The sequence below is a fragment of the Peromyscus maniculatus genome, chromosome 2 (genome assembly GCF_049852395.1).
Source record: "Peromyscus maniculatus bairdii isolate BWxNUB_F1_BW_parent chromosome 2, HU_Pman_BW_mat_3.1, whole genome shotgun sequence".
NCBI lineage: Eukaryota > Metazoa > Chordata > Mammalia > Rodentia > Cricetidae > Peromyscus > Peromyscus maniculatus.
In genome coordinates, this window is record NC_134853.1 from 76,331,520 (window position 1) to 76,351,163 (window position 19,644).

General features: G+C 38.1%; 1 protein-coding gene across 2 annotated transcripts in view; it reads left to right on the top strand.

Annotated features, from left to right (window-relative positions):
* The window catches only part of Smc2 (structural maintenance of chromosomes 2), a 51,609-nt gene that overhangs the window by 4,549 nt on the left and 27,416 nt on the right, over positions 1 to 19,644 (top strand). For both annotated transcript variants that reach the window (XM_006995097.3, XM_076564208.1), the window contains exons 4-15: positions 350 to 472; positions 2,244 to 2,282; positions 3,275 to 3,385; positions 3,583 to 3,627; positions 4,636 to 4,869; positions 5,064 to 5,213; positions 12,649 to 12,882; positions 13,798 to 13,957; positions 14,409 to 14,526; positions 15,544 to 15,682; positions 16,682 to 16,801; positions 18,170 to 18,374. In XM_006995097.3, the coding sequence (XP_006995159.1) occupies positions 350 to 472; positions 2,244 to 2,282; positions 3,275 to 3,385; positions 3,583 to 3,627; positions 4,636 to 4,869; positions 5,064 to 5,213; positions 12,649 to 12,882; positions 13,798 to 13,957; positions 14,409 to 14,526; positions 15,544 to 15,682; positions 16,682 to 16,801; positions 18,170 to 18,374 (1,678 nt within the window). The remainder of the gene's footprint in view (positions 1 to 349; positions 473 to 2,243; positions 2,283 to 3,274; positions 3,386 to 3,582; positions 3,628 to 4,635; positions 4,870 to 5,063; positions 5,214 to 12,648; positions 12,883 to 13,797; positions 13,958 to 14,408; positions 14,527 to 15,543; positions 15,683 to 16,681; positions 16,802 to 18,169; positions 18,375 to 19,644) is intronic.

Consider the following 19,644-nt stretch of genomic DNA (forward strand, 5'->3'; position numbering starts at 1 on the left):
ACAGATAATAACCTCCAAGTGTAGTCAATTTCAGAACATGATCAGGAAAGAAAAATACATTTTATACATACTGGAAAAGTCAAGTTAGATGTGACCTAGATGAGATACTTAGTCCAGTGCAGGTTAACAGGCTTGTGCAGTTACATGAACTAGTAGTTAGTCAAAGTACCTGAGTTGTCCTAACCTGAGTTAGTGTTCCTTTTGACTGTTACACACATCTTCCACTATTTACTCAGGATTGGGTATGCCATTACATGTAGAATAGTGCAAGGTAATAGATCTTGTCATTTATTATTTTGGCACAAAAACGTTCCTTTATCCTAAAGATTGTTAAATACTTCCTTTTTAGGTGGTTATTGGTGGCAGAAATAAATATCTAATCAATGGAGTGAATGCCAATAACACCAGAGTCCAGGATCTCTTTTGTTCTGTGGGCCTGAATGTTAACAACCCTCACTTCCTCATCATGCAGGTATCTTGTTGGGATCGTTTCGTATCTTTCATAATGGTTTTACTTTTGTTTTTCATTTGTTACATAAGAGAATCATGAGATTTTTTTAATATCTGTTTTCTGTGTCTATTTTTATTTGCATTTTCTGTTACGTGATGCTTTTTTGCAGTTAATTTTATAAGTGAAGCTAATATTAGATAAGTTTTAAAAAAAGTGTGTCAGGTTTTTATAGCTGACAGAATGGAACACTCCTCCCCCCAAAAAAGTCAGAGGAAGAAAGATTTTTCATTGAGGTTTCCAGGGTTTCTTGCCCATTGTTGACTAGCTCCATTGCTGTTTGCCTAAGGTGAGGCTGAAGTGTCACAAGTGGAGCCCCATGGCAGAGTCAAGTTGCTTACCTCATGGGTTCAAGGAGCAAAGAGAGATGTGCCTTAGAAACCCAGTTTCTTGGGGCTCGAGAGATGGCTCGGAAGTTAAGAGCTGGCTTCTCTTCCACAGGTCCTGAGTTCAGTTCTCAGCAACCACATGGTGGCTCAAAACCATCTATAATTCAATCTGGTGCTCTTTTTTGGCATGTAGGCAGAACACTGTATACATAATAAATAAATAAATTTTAAAAAGAGAGAGAGAAACCCAGTTTCTCAAGTGAGACCTCCACTTCCATAGTTTCTGACCTCACAGTCTAGTGATGGCTACATCAGTGGACTAGACCATTGATTAGATCAGTGTTTTCATGATTGAATCTTGTCCCTAAAGCCCCACCTCTGAATGTTACATTGAGGATGACATCTTCAGCTCTTGAACCCTGTGGAGGAATACTTGATATCAACATCATAGAATCGTTATCTTATAAATGATTAGTTTTAAAGCATTTTAATATTTCAAGGATAAACTGAATAATGTCCTTCAGAGACTTAAGCAAATGAAAAGTAAAGTTACATGCTAGCATTATTTTATTTGGTTCATCTAACCATCCATTAAGAAAGTCAAAGCAAGTGCCAAAGTCAGGATCCTGATGGGACCATGGGGTTGTCCATTTTATGTTGCTATAAGGGAATAGCACAGACTGGGTGATTTCTAAACAATAGAATTTTTTTTTAATTGGTTCATGGTTATTGCAGGACAGTGAACATGGCACAGGTATACAAGGGCAAGAGAATGGGGGAGCAAGCATGGACGAACTCACTTTTTATTATGTGCTTAGTAAACAGCAGCCCACTCTAAATATCATTCATCTCTTCCCTAGCCACCTATTACTACATCCCACCTCCCAACATCATCGCTTGGTGATTAAGTCCGTAATGCATGAATTATGAGGAATATATCCAAACTAACTAAAATAAAAATGTATTTACTACAATCTGGCTTCAAAGCTGACAGCTTACTTTCAACCAACTCTAAATTATGACTTGTAATCTGAGGCCTGGATAAATTAGTTTTGGTTTGGGAAGTGAATATAGTTGATGATTTCCTGCCACTGGGAAAAATAAAGTTCCACTTTAGGCCTGGAGTCAGATGATCTGCTTTCAGAAGATAGATTGCAGGGCTTAAAAAATAATCAAGAAATGCTTAATAAGCCCACATGTCTAGTTTAGAATCTCTACTTATACATTATACTGACCCTTTCAGAAGTAAATGTCCTGAATTAACCTTGTGTAATTTGTATCACTTAGTAACTTAATTTGTGTCACTCTGATGAGTGAGTTCCAACAGCTTCCATTGAATGACCTACTTAGTTGACATTTTTTTATAGCTCATTGTAGTTAAACTAAATTTGTTGTTTTCTTTTTAGGGCAGAATTACAAAAGTATTAAATATGAAACCACCAGAGGTAAGAGTACTATTTATAAACATCAGTCTGTTTATTCTAGGCAGTCTGATTTTAAAAGTAGTTTCTTATTAGAAAAACAGCTTAATATTTAGCACTGTGTCCATAGTTAAAAGATCTTGACTGTATAACACAGTATAGCTAATAGTGTTCTATGTTGGGATGAATTACCAAGGGAAAACCTGATGGAAAAAAAGTATATGAAATTAGTTTCTTTTCTAGAAAACATGAGGTGGGGCGAGGGACTTGTAACCCACCGCCTTGAAAGTAGTTGGTGCGATGAGATGAGCTCTTTACTCCTTAAGAGTCTGTCACCGACATCACTACTCTATTTAAATAAGGTCAAGTGTACTCTCACTAAGGTCATGTCTTAGTGAGAATTGCTAATTTAAAGCCTGGTGAACGTGTACACATCATAGTGAATTCCAGGAAAGGAATGATCCTCTGCAGATGGGGATTGAAGATAATTAGGAACTTTGTAAAAGGTGCTGGCATGCATTTGCATTGCTTTGTTTAGTTACTAGTGGTGGCACAAGACACTGCCCTCGCTCTGAATAGAGAAACGGAAGCATAAAGTTACTTGTCAGAACTTGTCACTAATGCATGTGCCATAGTCATTAAGCATATATGCCATGCTTCGGCCTCGAAGTAAAATTGTTGAAGTCAAGCTTAAAACATAAAAAAAACTTTCTTTTTTTTTTTTAATTGCCTTTTTTAGACTTGTATCAGGAAAATAGGAAAAATCAGTAGCTTTTTTAGAAGAGATAAATATTGGGAAATTAGTATAGCAGAAGGCTTGATTCAGAAAATAAGAGTGAAGCCATAAATATTTCTTTAAGTGCCATGGTCATATATATGTTTTAATCTGGTTAACTTTTATAGGGGAGTTATATATTACTTAGTAAAATTCTGTTGAGGTCAATGTAGTGGTATAATTAATGTTAAATTCTAGTGAGACACATTGCTTTGAATTCTTAATACAATTGTCATTCCAGATATTATCCATGATTGAAGAAGCTGCTGGAACTAGGATGTATGAGTACAAAAAAATAGCTGCCCAGAAAACTATAGAAAAAAAGGAGGCTAAGCTGAAAGAAATAAAAACGGTAATTAAATAGACATGAAACAGTTTTGGAGAAGAATCTTGCATTTGGAGTTTATGCTGTAAAGCGAGTAAACATTGCTCTTCTTGGTTCTCTTCTCCATAGTCTTTCATGTACCATGTCTTAAAACCAGAATGCTTAGATATATTTTCTATTTGTACTTGACCTACTGAAAATATTGCCTGCCTTTTGTTTTCCAGATATTGGAAGAAGAGATTACTCCAACTATCCAAAAATTAAAAGAGGTATATGCTATATGTTTGATACATAGTTTGGATGGTTCTCAATATTGCCGACAGATCCTAAGTTACATAAATACTGCAGAAGTTTCTACCATTTCTTGGGAATTTTTCTGAGATAAAATACATTCAAATTAGTACTCTATAAGCAGCCTTCTACTTGCATAGATATGCATTTCCTATCTAAGTAAAAATGATATTAGAGAATAATCTTCATAATCTTGGATATAATATTTGCAGCCCCAGGCATAAAACTTTAAATGGGAAAAAAAAGTGTTTGTAAAGCACATTGTTTTTGAAGATGTGCCTACTTAAGACTTACTAAGTACTCATTTAAATTTGGTATTGCTTAACTCTTGATAGTGTAGATAATTTGGAAAAGCTGAAAAATTGTGGTCCGAAGGCACCCCCCTTTTCATCAGTAGCAAACAATAGATTAGAAATATAAACCTAGCCTTTGGACCCCTATTTGACACATTCTTCTTAAATCTGGTAGGAGGGAGAGACAGTGAAGTACTGTGAATTTTTCTTTATCTGCAGCTTCTGGAGTTTAGTTGCTATGTTGCTTCAGTGGGTCCACATGTGAATCAGTTGTGTCACTAATATGCAAGCAAGTTGTTGTAGTACTTGAAAGTTCTGTAGGAATCATAGTGACACTGTCGCCAAATACATTTAACAGTGTGTCCCAGTGGGTATATGCACTTTATAGACTTATACCACCAGTTTATAAACCTTGGAGACACTTCCTTGTTAATCTCAACTGCTTGACGTAATTAAAAAAAAACAAAAATAAAAATGGGCATATAGGATTCTTTAGAGATGTAATAATGCTGTCTTAAAAGTCAAAGTTCTGAGGTTAAAGTCTCTAAAAATTTAAAGTGATGTCATTAAAGACAAAAAACTATCAGATCATATAAAGAGAAATTTGATCCAAGTTTGCTATAGTGAGGTTCTTCCTAAGTTTGTTTAAGAGTATGAAATTTGAATTATTATTTACTATAATTTTTCTTTCAGGAAAGATCTTCATACTTGGAGTACCAAAAAGTCATGCGAGAAATAGAGCACCTGAGTCGTTTATATATTGCTTACCAGTTTTTGCTGGCTGAAGATACCAAGGAGCGCTCAGCTGAGGAACTAAAGGAAATGCAGAATAAAATATTAAAGCTTCAAGAAGTACTATCAGAGAATGAAAAAAAAATAAAGGCTCTCAATTGTGAGATAGAAGAGTTGGAGAAAAGAAAAGATAAGGTCAGAACAATTAGATAAACCCTCTAGAAAAACTATGGCATAACTAGGATTCACTGGGCAATATTTTCCACATTGGTTTGTTAATCTGAAAACAGTGATATAGCTTGTAAAAGGTTAGTATATCATAGAAATCACAGGAGAAAATTGTAACATTAGCACATTAAGTGATGTGAGTTGTGTACATTTGATTGTAGGAAACTGGCGGCATACTCCGATCTTTGGAGGATGCCTTTGCAGAGGCTCAGCGAGTTAATACTAAGTCTCAAAGTGCATTTGACCTCAAGAAGAAAAACTTGGCCAGTGAAGAAACCAAACGCAAAGAGCTAGAAAAAAACATGGTTGAGGTAAGCAAATAGAACTTATTTCCAGTAATGCTCATTTGTCTATGTTATGAATTATGCACAGGGTCCCCGAGGGTATTCTGCTGTGCAGGGAAACATGCTGGCATGCTGAGTAGATGGAGTGGCGGGCTGGTGGGTGATCTACACCATGTGGGCATGGTGGCAGGGCAGCGGGTGGACATTCACAACCCAGACCATGCAGAAATGGTTTATTGTAATAGAGAGATGAAGAGAAGATAGGAAAGGGGTGTGTGCCCAGGGGCGCACACCTCATGGGAGTGGAGGGGGTGTGGGAGAGGAAGGGGAGGGATTTTACGTCAGTCAGGACACAGGGCGGCCCCAAGGGGTAGGTCAGAATATTAACAGTCTAGTCTGTTCATATTTAGTGTCTGCTACCAGGTAAGTGAAGTTGTTTGAGTCAGGAATACAAAAGTGGGGAAAAATGATTTAAAAAGAAAAAAATATCTCCCTTTTGGGTCCAGTTGGGGAAATGGTAAGTAAAATATAAAGCTTGTTGTACAGTGATAACTGATGTGGTATAAACAAACGAACAAATAAAGTGAGGAAAGACTAGGTGTAAGGGAAGTGTGCCAGTAAATGTTCTGAAGGCCAAATGAGATCCTAATTATAATGTGGTCACATGGTATAGATTGACAGCAGAAAACTACATGAGTGAGACTAAAGGATTTCTTTTCCTCTTTTGTGAGGCGAGGTCTTAACTTCCTAGCACAGACTACTCAAAGGATCTTGAACTTCTGGTCTCCTAACTGTACCTCCCAAATGATAGGATTACAGGAGTACACTGTCATGGCAAGTATGTGGGCCTCGTTCCATGCTAAGGCAGAACTCTACCAACTGAGCTGCATTCCTCGTAACTTCCATCTCCTTCCTTATTCATTTTATTTGTTTTCAAAGGCTCTCACTTTGTACTCCAGGCTATTCTGAAATTCCCTTTGTACTGAAGACTGATCTCAAATCTGTTGTGATTCTACTACATTAGCCTAGTGATTACTGAGATGTGATGCATCATGCCCAGTGAATAAAAATTATTCTTAACATACATTTCCTTGAAAAGAAAAAAATGGAGGTACTGACCGGTAATATAGGAGAATTTGGAAGAGGTGCTTGGCTTTACTTGGAACAATTAATAGAATATACAAAATAATTAATAAAATGTACACTGGTGGTAAAAACCCAGTGGTTGGATATAGTAGCTCAGACTTCTAATCCCAGCGTTCAGGAGGCTGAGATACAAATTTGAGGTCAGTTTTGGCTTCAATATGAGACACTGTCTGAAGAAAAACAAAGCAAAACAAAAAAAAAACAAAAAAGGCGGGGGGAACATTGATGATTCAGAAACAGATGGGAGAAGGTGAGAATAGGGTGAATGAGTGTAAAGTTAGAGGAGGCGGACTTTGCAATGGCTAGTAAAGAATAGATCATCCATGTAACAAGAAGTCAAGTATCTGATCTCAATAGGGGATGTGTGTGATGGAGCACATGAGTTTTTCAAGGATGATCCCACTAGGTGACTAAAAGTAGACACTTTAAAGTATGAAAACAAAATATTCATACTGTTCTATCAGATACTGTTATATATAATCTATAAATACAAGTAATAATAATTTTTAAGTAAAATACCAAAACAGGGTTAGTGTGTTATAACAGTTATGTTTGTGGTACCCAAATGCAGAAATCCATTTTTGAGTTCAGTTCTTTTTTTTTTTTTTTTTTTTTTAATCAGGTTTATTAAGAATTAAATGTGTGGTCCTCTGCCTTGGTCTTAGCTCATTTTCCCCTTATTTTTGCATGGTTCTTTAGCTTCAACACAAGAGTTATTGATTGTTACATTTATTTTTGTCTCCTTCTCTGTATCCTTTATTTTTGATCTGTAAATATTAGCATGCCCCAGGCTGGTGCATAGACATCTTCTGTTTACACTTGTTTCTTAGGAGAATTCTATTCCTATAGCTTTAAATATAGTCAAAAATTTCACGCTTTCAAATCCAAGCCCGACTTGACTCCTTCCATGAACTCTGAAACAGTTTGACTGTGTACTGGTTGTCTGGTTATCAGCTTGTTTGAAAAGTCTATTAAGACAAAGAACACAGACACAAGATAATTTGTGGAGCTGGCTCAGGTTTATTACTTTAAAGAAGGTCAACAACAGTCTAGAATTTGTGAGCTGATTCCTCAAGCTCAGATAAATTTCCCCAGGGGAGGTAGAACCCCTTCTGCATCATAGTCACTGGACCTCAGAAAGCCGCCTGCCCTGGGTTTTATGTCCTAAGATTATTTGAGGTGCTACACTAGATTGAGGATGGCCAGTGGCTGGAGGAGGACTGGAATACCAGTTCCTTTATAAGTCAGGATGTTACATTACCAGCAAATTCTACAGCCATCCACTGGGTCCATAAGCTAGAAGAGGAAATTTTAGTTAGTTCAGGGCAGGCTAGAAAGCTGTTCTGTGTTCTCTCCTGATTCCTACATAAATCCCCTTAGCAAAGCTAGTACATTTCCTTTGCCTAAGGCCAGCTGGAAGTCTGGAGGAAGAGGTTTGTCTCATTAGGTGTAACACTTTACTAGATACACAGTGCAACTTTGTTGAGCCTCAGCCAGAACACACCTAAAGAGACCCAGGAGAACCACCGCCATATGCAAGCTAGAAACCATCCTGCCTGCCTGGAGCAATGACCTGGCCCAGATGCTGGTGTCCAAGTACTGTTACAGAAGAGATCAGAAAGCAAGTTGGAGGGCTGGCTTCAAAGCTAGAGGTGCTGGTAGTTGTTGATTTAAAAACTATAGCACTCATCATTTCTTTGGGAGGGTGGATGGTGGGTAGGTGGGGTTCCTTCTGTGTAGCCCTGGTTGTCCTAGAACTGGCTCATTATAACAGACTGACCTCCAACTCGGGGATCCACCTTTCTCTACCTCCCAAGTGCCGCCACACCCTGTCACAGCTCTCATTTTTAAAGGGAATACAAAATAATTTATTCTGGAGGTATTTTAAGTGACCATGGCCTGGGAACACAGATATAGGTTACCCCAGACTCCATGTTCCAACGTGGAAGCAGTTTCATGGGATTTTTATAGTTTTACAGAACAAAGAAGTCATTAATCAAGACAAGTTTAAAATACATTGGGGGGTACACTAGGGAGGCAGGTATAATGACATTGGGGAGCTGTTTAGGATGCTATCCGAAGACACTTAGCTCTTGGATTGGCAGAATCTAGTGTTCTGCTACGTTAATAGCTTCTAAGAGGTTCTTAATTATTCTCAGAGGTGTTAGTTCAGATAGAGTGGGGCAAGGTGTGGCTGTTCCAGAGGCTAAAACTAGCCCAAGATAAAGCAATCAGTCTCTGAACCTACCAAATTCTAATCTCTCCTCTGTACTGAAATTCCAATCAATCCATTAGTCTCTGCAAACTCAGACTCCTTCCAGGGTTTTTTTCATTGTTGTTGTTCACAGCCAGACATAGCTTCTTTTCAGGGATTTCCAGGCACACATCACTCCTTTCAGTTGGGCTAGCAGGAAGTTTACAGGAGCGCTGTTGTTGTAAATGTAGGTTTTGAGGAAACTGAAAGATTGTAATGGGCTACCAAGACTATGAGAGTGGTGAAAAATCAGCTGCTATGATCTGCCACAAGTATTTTACCATTCTTTTAAGAACACTGACTGCTTTGTATAGCAAACTGATTTATACCTCTAGGTAGGTCCCCAGTATACCTAGCATACAGCTGTAGGCTCCAAACCTAGTGGTGCATCACACTCTTAGGGGTCAGACCTTGAGATACCTCTTACATACCCAGTGTACAGGATTCCAGCTCTCCAGGCATGACATAGGCCATCCCCCGGTTTGCACAGGCTCCAGTCAGCATGCATAGAGGTTGAAGAAACATCTAATTCCATTGGGCTTATCAGACTCACAAGGTTTTAAAAGCAGTGTCCATACCCTAACTTGTTCAGTGCTTTGAACAGCCCTATTCAAAATTGACAGCTTTACTAAGAGGACCAAGACACCAGTTTTATGAATAGATTCCACCAATGCCAACACTTTTGTTTAGACTGAATCTAGGATACTTCTTAGAGATTTGACCCGAGTGGTGTTGGCAGTCAGCCTGTTGGATAGTATAGTCCCCATGCCTCGAAGGCCTTTCTGACTAGAGGGGTTGTCCTGATGTTATTGTAGCAGGGTGTCTTGTAACCGTGTAGCTAAGTATGGCCTTGGACTTTGACCTTGTCTTCACTTTCCCAAATGCGGAGATATAGGTGTGTTTCACCATTCCTGGTTATGTGGCCTGGGGATTAGTGTCTGTCTGTTTGATCATGGTTTTTGTTGAGTAGCCTATTGGGCCATGGGAAATTTATGTGGCATGAAGTGAGTATATGCCACTGTTGTGGTGTGAATCCTTAGCTGTGAGGGGACATACCCTTTCAGACTGTGATGGTGTTCTGTTCCATAAGCAGCCAAAATGAAGGTGCAAATAATATATTCTGCAGTGGGAACCAGGGTCACTGGCACCCAAAATGGCCTAAAGGGCTCCACTCAAAACAAAGAAGCACTGTAGATCACTGCACTCATCTCATGATCTGGTGTTATCATCGTAACTTTCTTTCTAAGAAAACCTTGAAAAGTGAATTCCTTTCTTTTTGTATCTCATCTTGACAGAGGTAACAGTGCCAGTGTCCACTGTCTTAGTTTCTTACTGTTCTTTATAGACTATCCCGAGAAAGCAACCTAAAGGAAAAGGGTTTTATTCTGGCTCACAGTTGAAGGGAAGTTCCACAGCAAGAGGTTGAGTTGGCTGCTCTCATTGCTCTCAGTCATGGATATTGGTTTAAATATTAAGGCAACTCCACATAGTTAAAAGGGAGGTTTGTTTTGTGGGGTAACTTACAAGTGAAGGGATAGGTAACAGAGTCTGGGAAAGGTGTGGCACAGTCCAGCAGTGTTCCCTGGAGAACTCTGCTTGGTCTACCTCCAGCGTCCAGGATCCAGGAACCAAGAGAGCCAGCCCATCCGGATCTCGGGTCTTCAGGGTCCTCTCGGCTCCTCTGCCTTGTAGGCATGACAGTTACCGAAGCCTCAATGGGGGTGGGGCTGTGTGACACTTCCAGGTCAAAGCTGCAATGGCTACCCACTACACATGAAGCAACTAGTGTTGAATGCTGTGCTCATCTCACTTTTCCCTCTTTGTGCAGTTCAGAATGCCAGCTCAGGGAATGGCGCCACCCTCGGTGGGTGGGCCTTCCCACCTCATTTAACCTAATCAAGATAACCCACAGGCACATCCTGAGGCCCATCTCCCAGCTGATTCTAGATCTCATCAGGTGGTGGTTGAGGTGAACACCAGAACAGCCCTGTGGGTCTGCAGTAGCCCTTTAGCAAACAGATACCTTAGCAGGCTGTATAAATCATCCCTAGCCTTTCCCTGTCTCTCTTCTAGGTAGTCTGTTTCTCTGGAGGCCTATACTGCGTGTTAACTTCCCTCTCACATGGCTCAGGGCCTATAACCTATTTTCTGAGAATTCTAACCTTTGGGATGTGAAGTTACATTTTCCCCAAACTGGATCTTGTGCTGAACTCCCACATTTGTACATCCCCCCACCCCTCTACATCAGATGTGTGTAGCCAACTCATTATTGTGTGGAGAGAGTAGCCTAGTTCCAGTTTACTGTGTCTTTCTTCCTAAAATATCAGGCCATGTCTGTCCACAAAGTGTGAGACAAGTCTACTCTGTGCTGCTTATTGGGCTAAAGCCACTTTTGCTTTTTCAGTAAAGCAAACGGGATCCCCAGTCTTGTGAAGCATATTCATTTGCTGTGCACTGGTTACCAGCCTGGCAGTGACACAGCAAGTTATGGGAAGCAGATTGATTTCTGTCCTACAGGTGGTGATTATGTAGGAGCCGGGATTATATTGCGGGCCTTTCCCACATGACCCTCGAAATTTGTCATGGGTGAATGGAGTCACATCTGTGTATATCCATTTGACCTGCAACTGAGGGACCTCAGGAAGCACCCTGATGAGGGACTTATACACTGAGTGAAGTGGGATTTACCTAGAGTGATGTGAGAGGCTGTGTTAAAGCATTAAAAGATATATTCCTAACGGGGAAAGGGATTAGAACATACCCTTGGGAAGTTGCATTACCCGCACATTCTGCAGTTATTTTTAAGAACTTCATCTAAGTGGGGAATGAACTGGGTCAGTTCAAAGCTGTCTGGAGAATTGTCCTTTAATTATATTTTCATTTTTCCAGCACTTAATATTTTTACCTGAGTAACTAACAAAGTGTATAACTACCATATCCGCAATGGAAGTCATAAATTTTTCCTACCAATGCTGAATTTTCCACATCAGTAAATGATACGACCACACTCTTCATTATTTAGGCCAGAAAGCCTCAAGTTGGTCGTGATCTCACGTCCATCACTGAAAGTTCACTTGAGCTACTCCTTCCCATTGGGGCTGTTGCAGTACTGGCTTATTAGTGCTCTGCTTTTACTCTAGCCACTCGATAGTTTGTTCTTTACAGAAACTAAATATAAGTTGTCTAATATCAAACATTTCAGAGTCATATCTGATTCAGTCAGATGTTTATCATAGCCTCCTGTATGCTTCACACTATGACATCTGGTTCCTTTTATATTCTCTCTACTCCAACCACAGTTACTCAAAGTCTTGTCTCCAGGACGGTGCTGACTGTTGACATGTTCAGCCTTCATTTAGACTTCTGCTCATACAGGTTTTTGTTCCTAAAATAGCGCCTTCTACTACTTCATGCCTCCTGACCTTCCCTTATTTTACCATATTTTCTGCCTTAGAATATAGACTCCCTAAACACAGGGTTTAATCTGTGTCTTTTAAAGCCATGGAACAGTATCCAAATATGTAGTAAGTACCTGGTAAATATTAGGTGAATCACAAATAATCAAGTGGCCCAAAATATCTGGCCATATTTATGTAGAAAGATCTTTTTTTCCTTAGTTGGTATCTTGTCTACTGTGAGATAGCTAATTAATATTCCTTAAAAGGTGTTACGTATTAGCAGTACTTATTCTGCAGTGCTTGAATCTTACGCCACTGTGTAAAATATTTTTTATGTATTTTCTTAATCACAAAACTTTTAAGCTTGGTGTGGGGTGGCTATTGTTTTACTTTTATGGATTTCAGAACTGACTTTTAGCTTTCTTAAGTGATTTACTTAATATATAGTAATTTATCCCATTTTCTCCTGGATTTATTGTCCCATATGGAAAGAAAATATTATATAGGTGTCACCCAAAACAGTGAGTTACAAAGTAAGAATTTGAAGTAATGACAGTTAAATTACGTTTTTTATTATGCCCCCTCAAAATGCCATGAACTTTAATAACCACGTAAATTGAATTTTTTTAAAAAATACTTTTTCATTTTAACATTTTTCCCAAAGGACTCTAAAACATTAGCAGCAAAGGAAAAAGAAGTTAAAAAGATAACAGATGGGCTGCACAGCCTTCAAGAAGCGAGTCATAAAGATGCTGACGCCTTGGCCGCTGCACAGCAGCACTTCAATGCTGTTTCTGCTGGCTTGTCCAGTAATGAAGATGGAGCAGAAGCCACTCTGGCCGGTCAGATGATAACCTGTAAAAATGACATAAGTAAAGCTCAGACCGAGGCCAAACAGGTACACGCAGACACTGAGCATGGGTGGGGACGGCTGCAGTGTGTGAGAAGCTACTTTTCACAAGTGTGCTTTGGGTTGCTGCAAAATCTTGAAAATAATTAGTTGAATGTGAAGGATTTTTTTAAAATGTACATGTCTAGTCTCTAATATGGTAAATCTCACTTTGTTCATTGTTAAATATTGGTAACCTTTGATTGTCAAGAGCTGTAATTCGATAAATACTTTGCTGTTTTTAGCAGTGCTTGGAATTATGCATGAATGCTTTTTTATTAAGAAGGGGCCACCTTTAAAAAATTTACTTGGAAACATTTGTTTTATTAATTAATTCTAATCAGCTTAAAACATTTGTATTTGCAAATATTTGTATTTTTCATTCAGAAATGACAGGCATGAAGTTTGTAAGAACTCAATACTATAAAATTAAAAAAAAATTTTTTTTTATAAACTTCCTGTCACCATTCAATATCAGATTTTTGGCATTACATTTCTGTTAGTGTACCTTCCCTTTTCCAGATTGTCTTGTTCAGCTTCTTTGCTGTTGACAGACAGGATTCACAAAGATATGCAAATAAGGTTAGAAACACGTGAGTTGAAAAGGAAGAGATCCAAATAGTGGTATGCAACTGTCAGGTGTATTTTTAAGTAGCTACTGAGAGTTACTCTCATCAAATTTCTCAGCTTTGTTAATAATGTCATACTTTATGAATATTAAAAGCACTTTTGTACTAAATTACTCATAGTAATGTTTTTAAGACAAGAATATGGAGAAATGATTCCCTTTTTAAGTATTAATCCAGGAAACTACCCAGTTCTATTTTCAGTTCTGATGTCTCCATGTTAAATTAATTTGAATCTCTAACTGTTTAGTTGCTAAGGCTGTGTGCCTTCATAGTCCGTTATACCCTTCTGTCACAGGCACAGATGAAGTTGAAACATGCCCAACAAGAACTAAAGAGTAAGCAAGCAGAAGTTAGGAAGATGGATAGTGGCTACAAGAAGGATCAAGAAGCTTTTGAAGCTGTAAAGAAAGCTAAGGAAAAACTTGAAACTGAAATGAAGAAACTAAATTATGAAGGTTTGTTTTAAGTGATTTAAGGTCAAATCATTAGGAGGTTTTTATGCATAGAAACTAACAAAGGAAATAAGGTTTTTTTTAACCTACTCATAGACATTAGAGAAGTGTTTATAAATACAATGAAATTATCTAAAATAGTCCAGTTAACTTTTGATATTTCTTGCTTGATCCCTTCCTTGAAAGTTTAAAACTGGCATTTATCTGTTTTCACTTCAATAGGCATCCAGTTATATATTGTTTCTTGGATTGAAAATTGTATGATTTTGAAGTTGGAAACATGTCCATTTGATGCTTGATAGGAATTTAGTAGGACACCTGCCTTTTCCTTAGTATTAGCTAGAGATTTACATTTTGCTCCTGAGTACTTCAGAAGGAGAGGTTGAAGCCCTACTTGCCTTAAGTGGAAATGTTTTTAAGACTTGCTTTCAAGCTCCTTGTGATTACCCCTCAGAAAACAAAGAGGAAAGGCTTCTGGAAAAGCATAGACAGCTCTCTCGAGACATCAGTAATCTGAAAGGAACTTACGAAGCTCTCTTGGCCAGATTTCCCAACCTTCGGTTTGCATACAAGTAAGAGATTTAAACCTTACATTTTCAAACAGTAAATAACCCACACACAGTTTTACTTACACTGGAAGGCAAGCTGGAAATTTTTCACACAATTTTTAAGTTACATTTCTTTATTTCGTATTTTTTCCTTAAATATTAATTGATGGACATCAAATATTGGGTGTGGGGGATTCTTGTGAAAATAATAGTGACTGGTATCACTCATCTTAAGGCAGATGGGGTGATTTAGTCTCCCTCTGCTCAGACTGCCTTCAGAGGTGTCTCGCATCACTGTTGCATTTTCCAGTTTGGATCTTTGTTCAGTTTTCATCTTTTTTCAATGTAGTACTGAACATTGAATCCTGGGTGTCAGGCATGGGAGGGAGCCAACCCCTGAGCTCGAGCTCCAGCCTTGTTATGGCAATCCTAATCATAATTGCAGTGGAGAGATTAGAACACCAACGTTGTTTCATTACATTGAAAATTGGAGGCCGGGCAGTGGTGGCGCAAGCCTTTAATCCCAGCACTCGGGAGGCAGAGCCAGGTGGATCTCTGTGAGTTCGAGGCCAGCCTGGGCTACCAAGTGAGTTCCAGGAAAGGCGCAAAGCTACACAGAGAAACCCTGTCTCGGAAAATCAAGAAAAGAAAAAAAAAAAAATTGGCTGAAAGGGACTGGAAAGATGGCTTAGTAGTTAAGGGAACATGTGGCTTTTTCAGAGGGCCCAAGTTCTGTTTTCATCACCCACATGGGTGAGGGAGGCTTATCTTCAACTCTTGGGCACATAGTACCCTCTTCTGGCCTCCATGAGGAATTGCACTCACATGCATTTACCCCCACATAGACACATGCATGCACATAATTATAACTTAAACAATAAATGTGTTTTGACTTAAATGAAATATTTTACTTTTCAAACAGTAGCTGACATTTTTAAATTTTGGTTTTCGTAAAACTACTAATTTGTTTGTTTAGAGGTCTTAACTAAGGTACTACAATATTTACCTGAAATTAATTTTTGGTAATTTCTCTATTTTTAGGGATCCAGAGAAGAACTGGAATAGGAATTGTGTGAAAGGACTTGTAGCTTCTCTGATAAGTGTGAAAGATAATTCTGCCGCCACAGCTTTGGAATTGGTAGCTGGGGAACGACTTTACAATGTTGTAGTAGACACAGAGGTAAATTAATTTAAATTAAAGAAAATTTAAAAATTAATATTTAGCCTGAAAATTTATATACTACTAGAGAAATTTGGTGCTTTTTAAATTTTTTTTTAACTCCAAGCCGCTTAATCATATCATGGAATTAATCAGTTAATGATTTTTTGATAACGTTAGTTCCAATTTATTTTTTATTTTCTGTTTTGCCTTGCCAATTTATATTTAAATTTGTAAAGGAATCTGAATGCCAATTTTCCTACTACTGTCACATTGGATTTGTCTATATTTATTAGTTCCCACTATTCTTGTTCTTGTAAACTAACCAGAGCCCATCATCTTACATTTTATTTTTTAGCTTTAATTTGTGTGTGTTATGTGTCTGCACAAGCACCACATATGTGTGGGTACCTGCAGAGGCCAGAAGAAGGCATCCTATACATTTTATCTCTAGATTCATTCAACTTTTCAAATTACAAATATGTATCCCTTTCCCTGCGTCTATGCGTTTGCCCTCCTCCATGCTGCTTCTCACCTTCTGGTCTACTCTGTAACAGTTTTTCCTTCTAGGATTCTGTGTGTACATGGTATTATGCGATATTTTTTCTGACTTACATCACCTAGCAAAAATACCTCCCAAGTTCATTCAAAATGTCCACAAAGGCCGGGCGTTGGTGGCACACTCCTTTAATTCCAGCACTCGGGAGGCAGAGGCAGGTGGATCTCTGTGAGTTTGAGGCCAGCCTGGGCTACCAAGTGAGCTCCAGGAAAGGCACAAAGCTACACAGAGAAACCCTGTCTCGAAAAAAAACCAAAAAAAAAAAAATGTCCACAAAGGTCAACATCTCCTTTAGTAAGGCTGAATTATAATCTGTTTTATATACTTTAAGTCTACTTCTTTGAGATAAACACACCATCGATATATTTGATAATGTATTCCTAAACTTTTATACATTTCCATTTTGCTGTTTTTAGTTACCATTAGTAATTTTTCTTCAAATTTCAAATGCATGTTTTTAGGTTACTGGTAAGAAGCTGCTAGAAAAGGGGGAATTGAAGCGTCGATACACAATAATCCCTCTCAATAAAATTTCAGCCAGATGTATTGCTCCTGAAACTCTGAGGGTCGCTCAGAATCTTGTAAGTCTCATTTTGTCTAAATTAAATGTTTAATCTCTTTTAATAATAGGAAACACTAATTGTAAGGGACATACTCATGTTGAATTCCAATCAACTGATGAGGTAGCCCTATTATAGTGTATCTGCTAGTAAGAAAATAGTTATGTACAAGGAAATACATTTTAAATTTACCATGCATTTTTATTTTTAAAAGATTTTCTGCCGGGCAGTGTAGCATATGCCCTTAATCCCAGCACTTGGCAGGCAGAGGCAGGTGGATCTCTGAGTTCAAGGCCAGCCTGGTCTACAAATCTAGTTCCAGGACAATATTATTTGTATTATTTATGTATGTGTATGACTATATGTCATATGCCCGTGCTCTTGGAGGCCAGAAGAGGATGTTGGATCCCCTGAGGCTGGGGTTCCAAGCTTCCTGATGTGGGTGCTGAGAACTGAACTGTGCTCTGGAAGAGCAGCTAGTGTTCTCAACAGCTGTCTCTCAAGCCCCGTACATGGGTGTTGAATGCTGATTAAAAACATGAAGCTAATGACATTTATCAATAAAATTAGCTTGTTAGTAAGCAGAGTGTTTGAGTTGAAAAAGTTAGGTGAAACCCAGAAATAACACTTGTAGTTAAGGTACTGAGCAGATAGCCAGTGTATTTAGTATTACTGAGAAAATTTCAAAATGTCCTGGAGGTTAAAAGTGCTTGTTTGGGTTAGTTTGTGTAAGTGATGTTCACACACTTAATTTGCCTGTAGTTCAGCCCTGGTTTAGGGAGCAGGAATTTCCCACACCAGCAGAGGTACTTAGAGTTTGTAGCCAGGCCTGTTTAATGGTGTCCACTGCCTCAGAAGATAAACCTGAACAACAGCTGTTGCTGTGCTTTGCTGTTGCCATAACAATGCTTGGTTCTTCTAAAAAGATGGGAAAGTTGGACATTGTAAACAGAGTTCAGGAAGAGGCCATGGGTCGGGTGAAAGACTGGGGCTTGCCCTGCCTTTTTATTCTTTCAGTGTTTATTTCTGTCATTTCAAAGTGGCTGCTCTCGTACAGTTTGAATGAAAAAGCATTCACTGAAACAGATTACTAATAATTGAAACAAGACAATTTCTTTAAGTGTGCTAATGAAGAGATAGTTGTATTTATATAGCCCACGTAGATGTGCAAACTTGGTATTGCCTTCTTGATAAAAACTGATAGCACTTTGTACTTAAAACTCTTTTAGTTAGTAATAGATCTTTCAGTATTTGAAGTTATATTTTAAATAAAAAAATTAATAGTAGGTATATATGATTTAAATATATATTGTAGCAGACCTTACTACTTTATATAATAATACTTCAAAGAAAATAGTATGTCCTGTGGTACGCATTTTGTTTTTGCAGGTTGGTCCTAACAACGTTCATGTAGCTCTTTCCTTGGTTGAATACAAACCAGAACTTCAGAAAGCAATGGAATTTGTCTTTGGAACAACATTTGTTTGTAACAATATGGATAATGCCAAAAAAGTGGCCTTTGATAAAAGGATAATGACTAGAACTGTAACTCTTGGGGGTGATGTATTTGATCCTCATGGGACATTGAGTGGAGGTATGTTGTGTATGTGCTTGTGTAACAGTTCTGTAGTAAACAGTTTGTGCCTCTGTAGCAGTTCCTCTCTGTCTCTATATCCCAGTTTCTTTTTAAAAAAAGAGTAGTGCCCAGCCCTCCAGTGGCTTATGGCACTATCATGAGTCAATTCAGTAAGTAGCTTCTTCCTCTACAGCTTGCCCCTGTTTGTGCTTAGGCTGTTCCAGTAACTTAGGTGGTGATGTTAGTATATAGTCTTGCTTGTGCATACTTTTTGCTCAGTTGCAGTCACCAAAAAAAAGGACTTTTTTTTTTTAATTTTTTAATTTCTTAGTCTAACTACCTATTTTCTTAGCAAATTTAGTAACTCACACAATGATTATGTTCTAATGCTGTGTCCCAATAATATAACAACAATAAATAATATTTATTCTGTGTCAGGAATATTGAAGACAATGTTGTCTAGTACAATGGCCATTAGCCACATGTGACTCTTCACATTTGATAAAATGAGAGTAATTTTCTTACTTGTACTAGCAGCTTTTCAGGGGCTCAATAATCACAAATAGTAATTGGATTATACATGTATAGTACATTCTGTAAAGCCTATTCTATGGGTCTTAAATACAAAATTAATCCTTATAACAACTTTAAGATAGGAATATATTATCATCACTAATGTGCAGTTTTAGAAATTTAAAAAGCACTAGTTAAGTAACTTAGTAATTTGCAAAGTTTGGATTTGAAATCCTAGCAGTCGGGTTGCACCTTGTGTTCTTAACCCATTTTAATATTTTTTTAAATATTATTTTGTAAGATTTGTTGTTACTTATATGTCTGATAATGTGAATGTTTGTGTTTGTGTGTCAGGCCAGAAGCAGGCACAAGATTCCCAGGAGCATGTAGTTAGTTGTGAGCTGCCCGACTTGGGTGCTAGGAACTGAACTCTAGTCCTCTGGAAGAGCAGGAAACACTGTTAACCACAGAGCCATTTCTCCAGCCAAAGACTTATGTCTTTTTAGGCAAGGTGAATTAATTAAGTGATCAAGTGTCACACTCCTCAGTACATTATCACGAGTACTGCCTGCATGGAAGATAAACTAAATATTTTTAAATATCTCAAGCAGAAGAAATTCTTGAGATTTAATTGATTCAGATGTACTTGGAGTTTCTGTTTAAGAAGTGTCATATAAATGATACTGTAGTTTATTAGCTCTAATGGCATTGTTAATTAACCTTAGCATTCTTGCATCAAACCTACAGAGCTTCCTTGTTAGCGTAGTATCTCAGG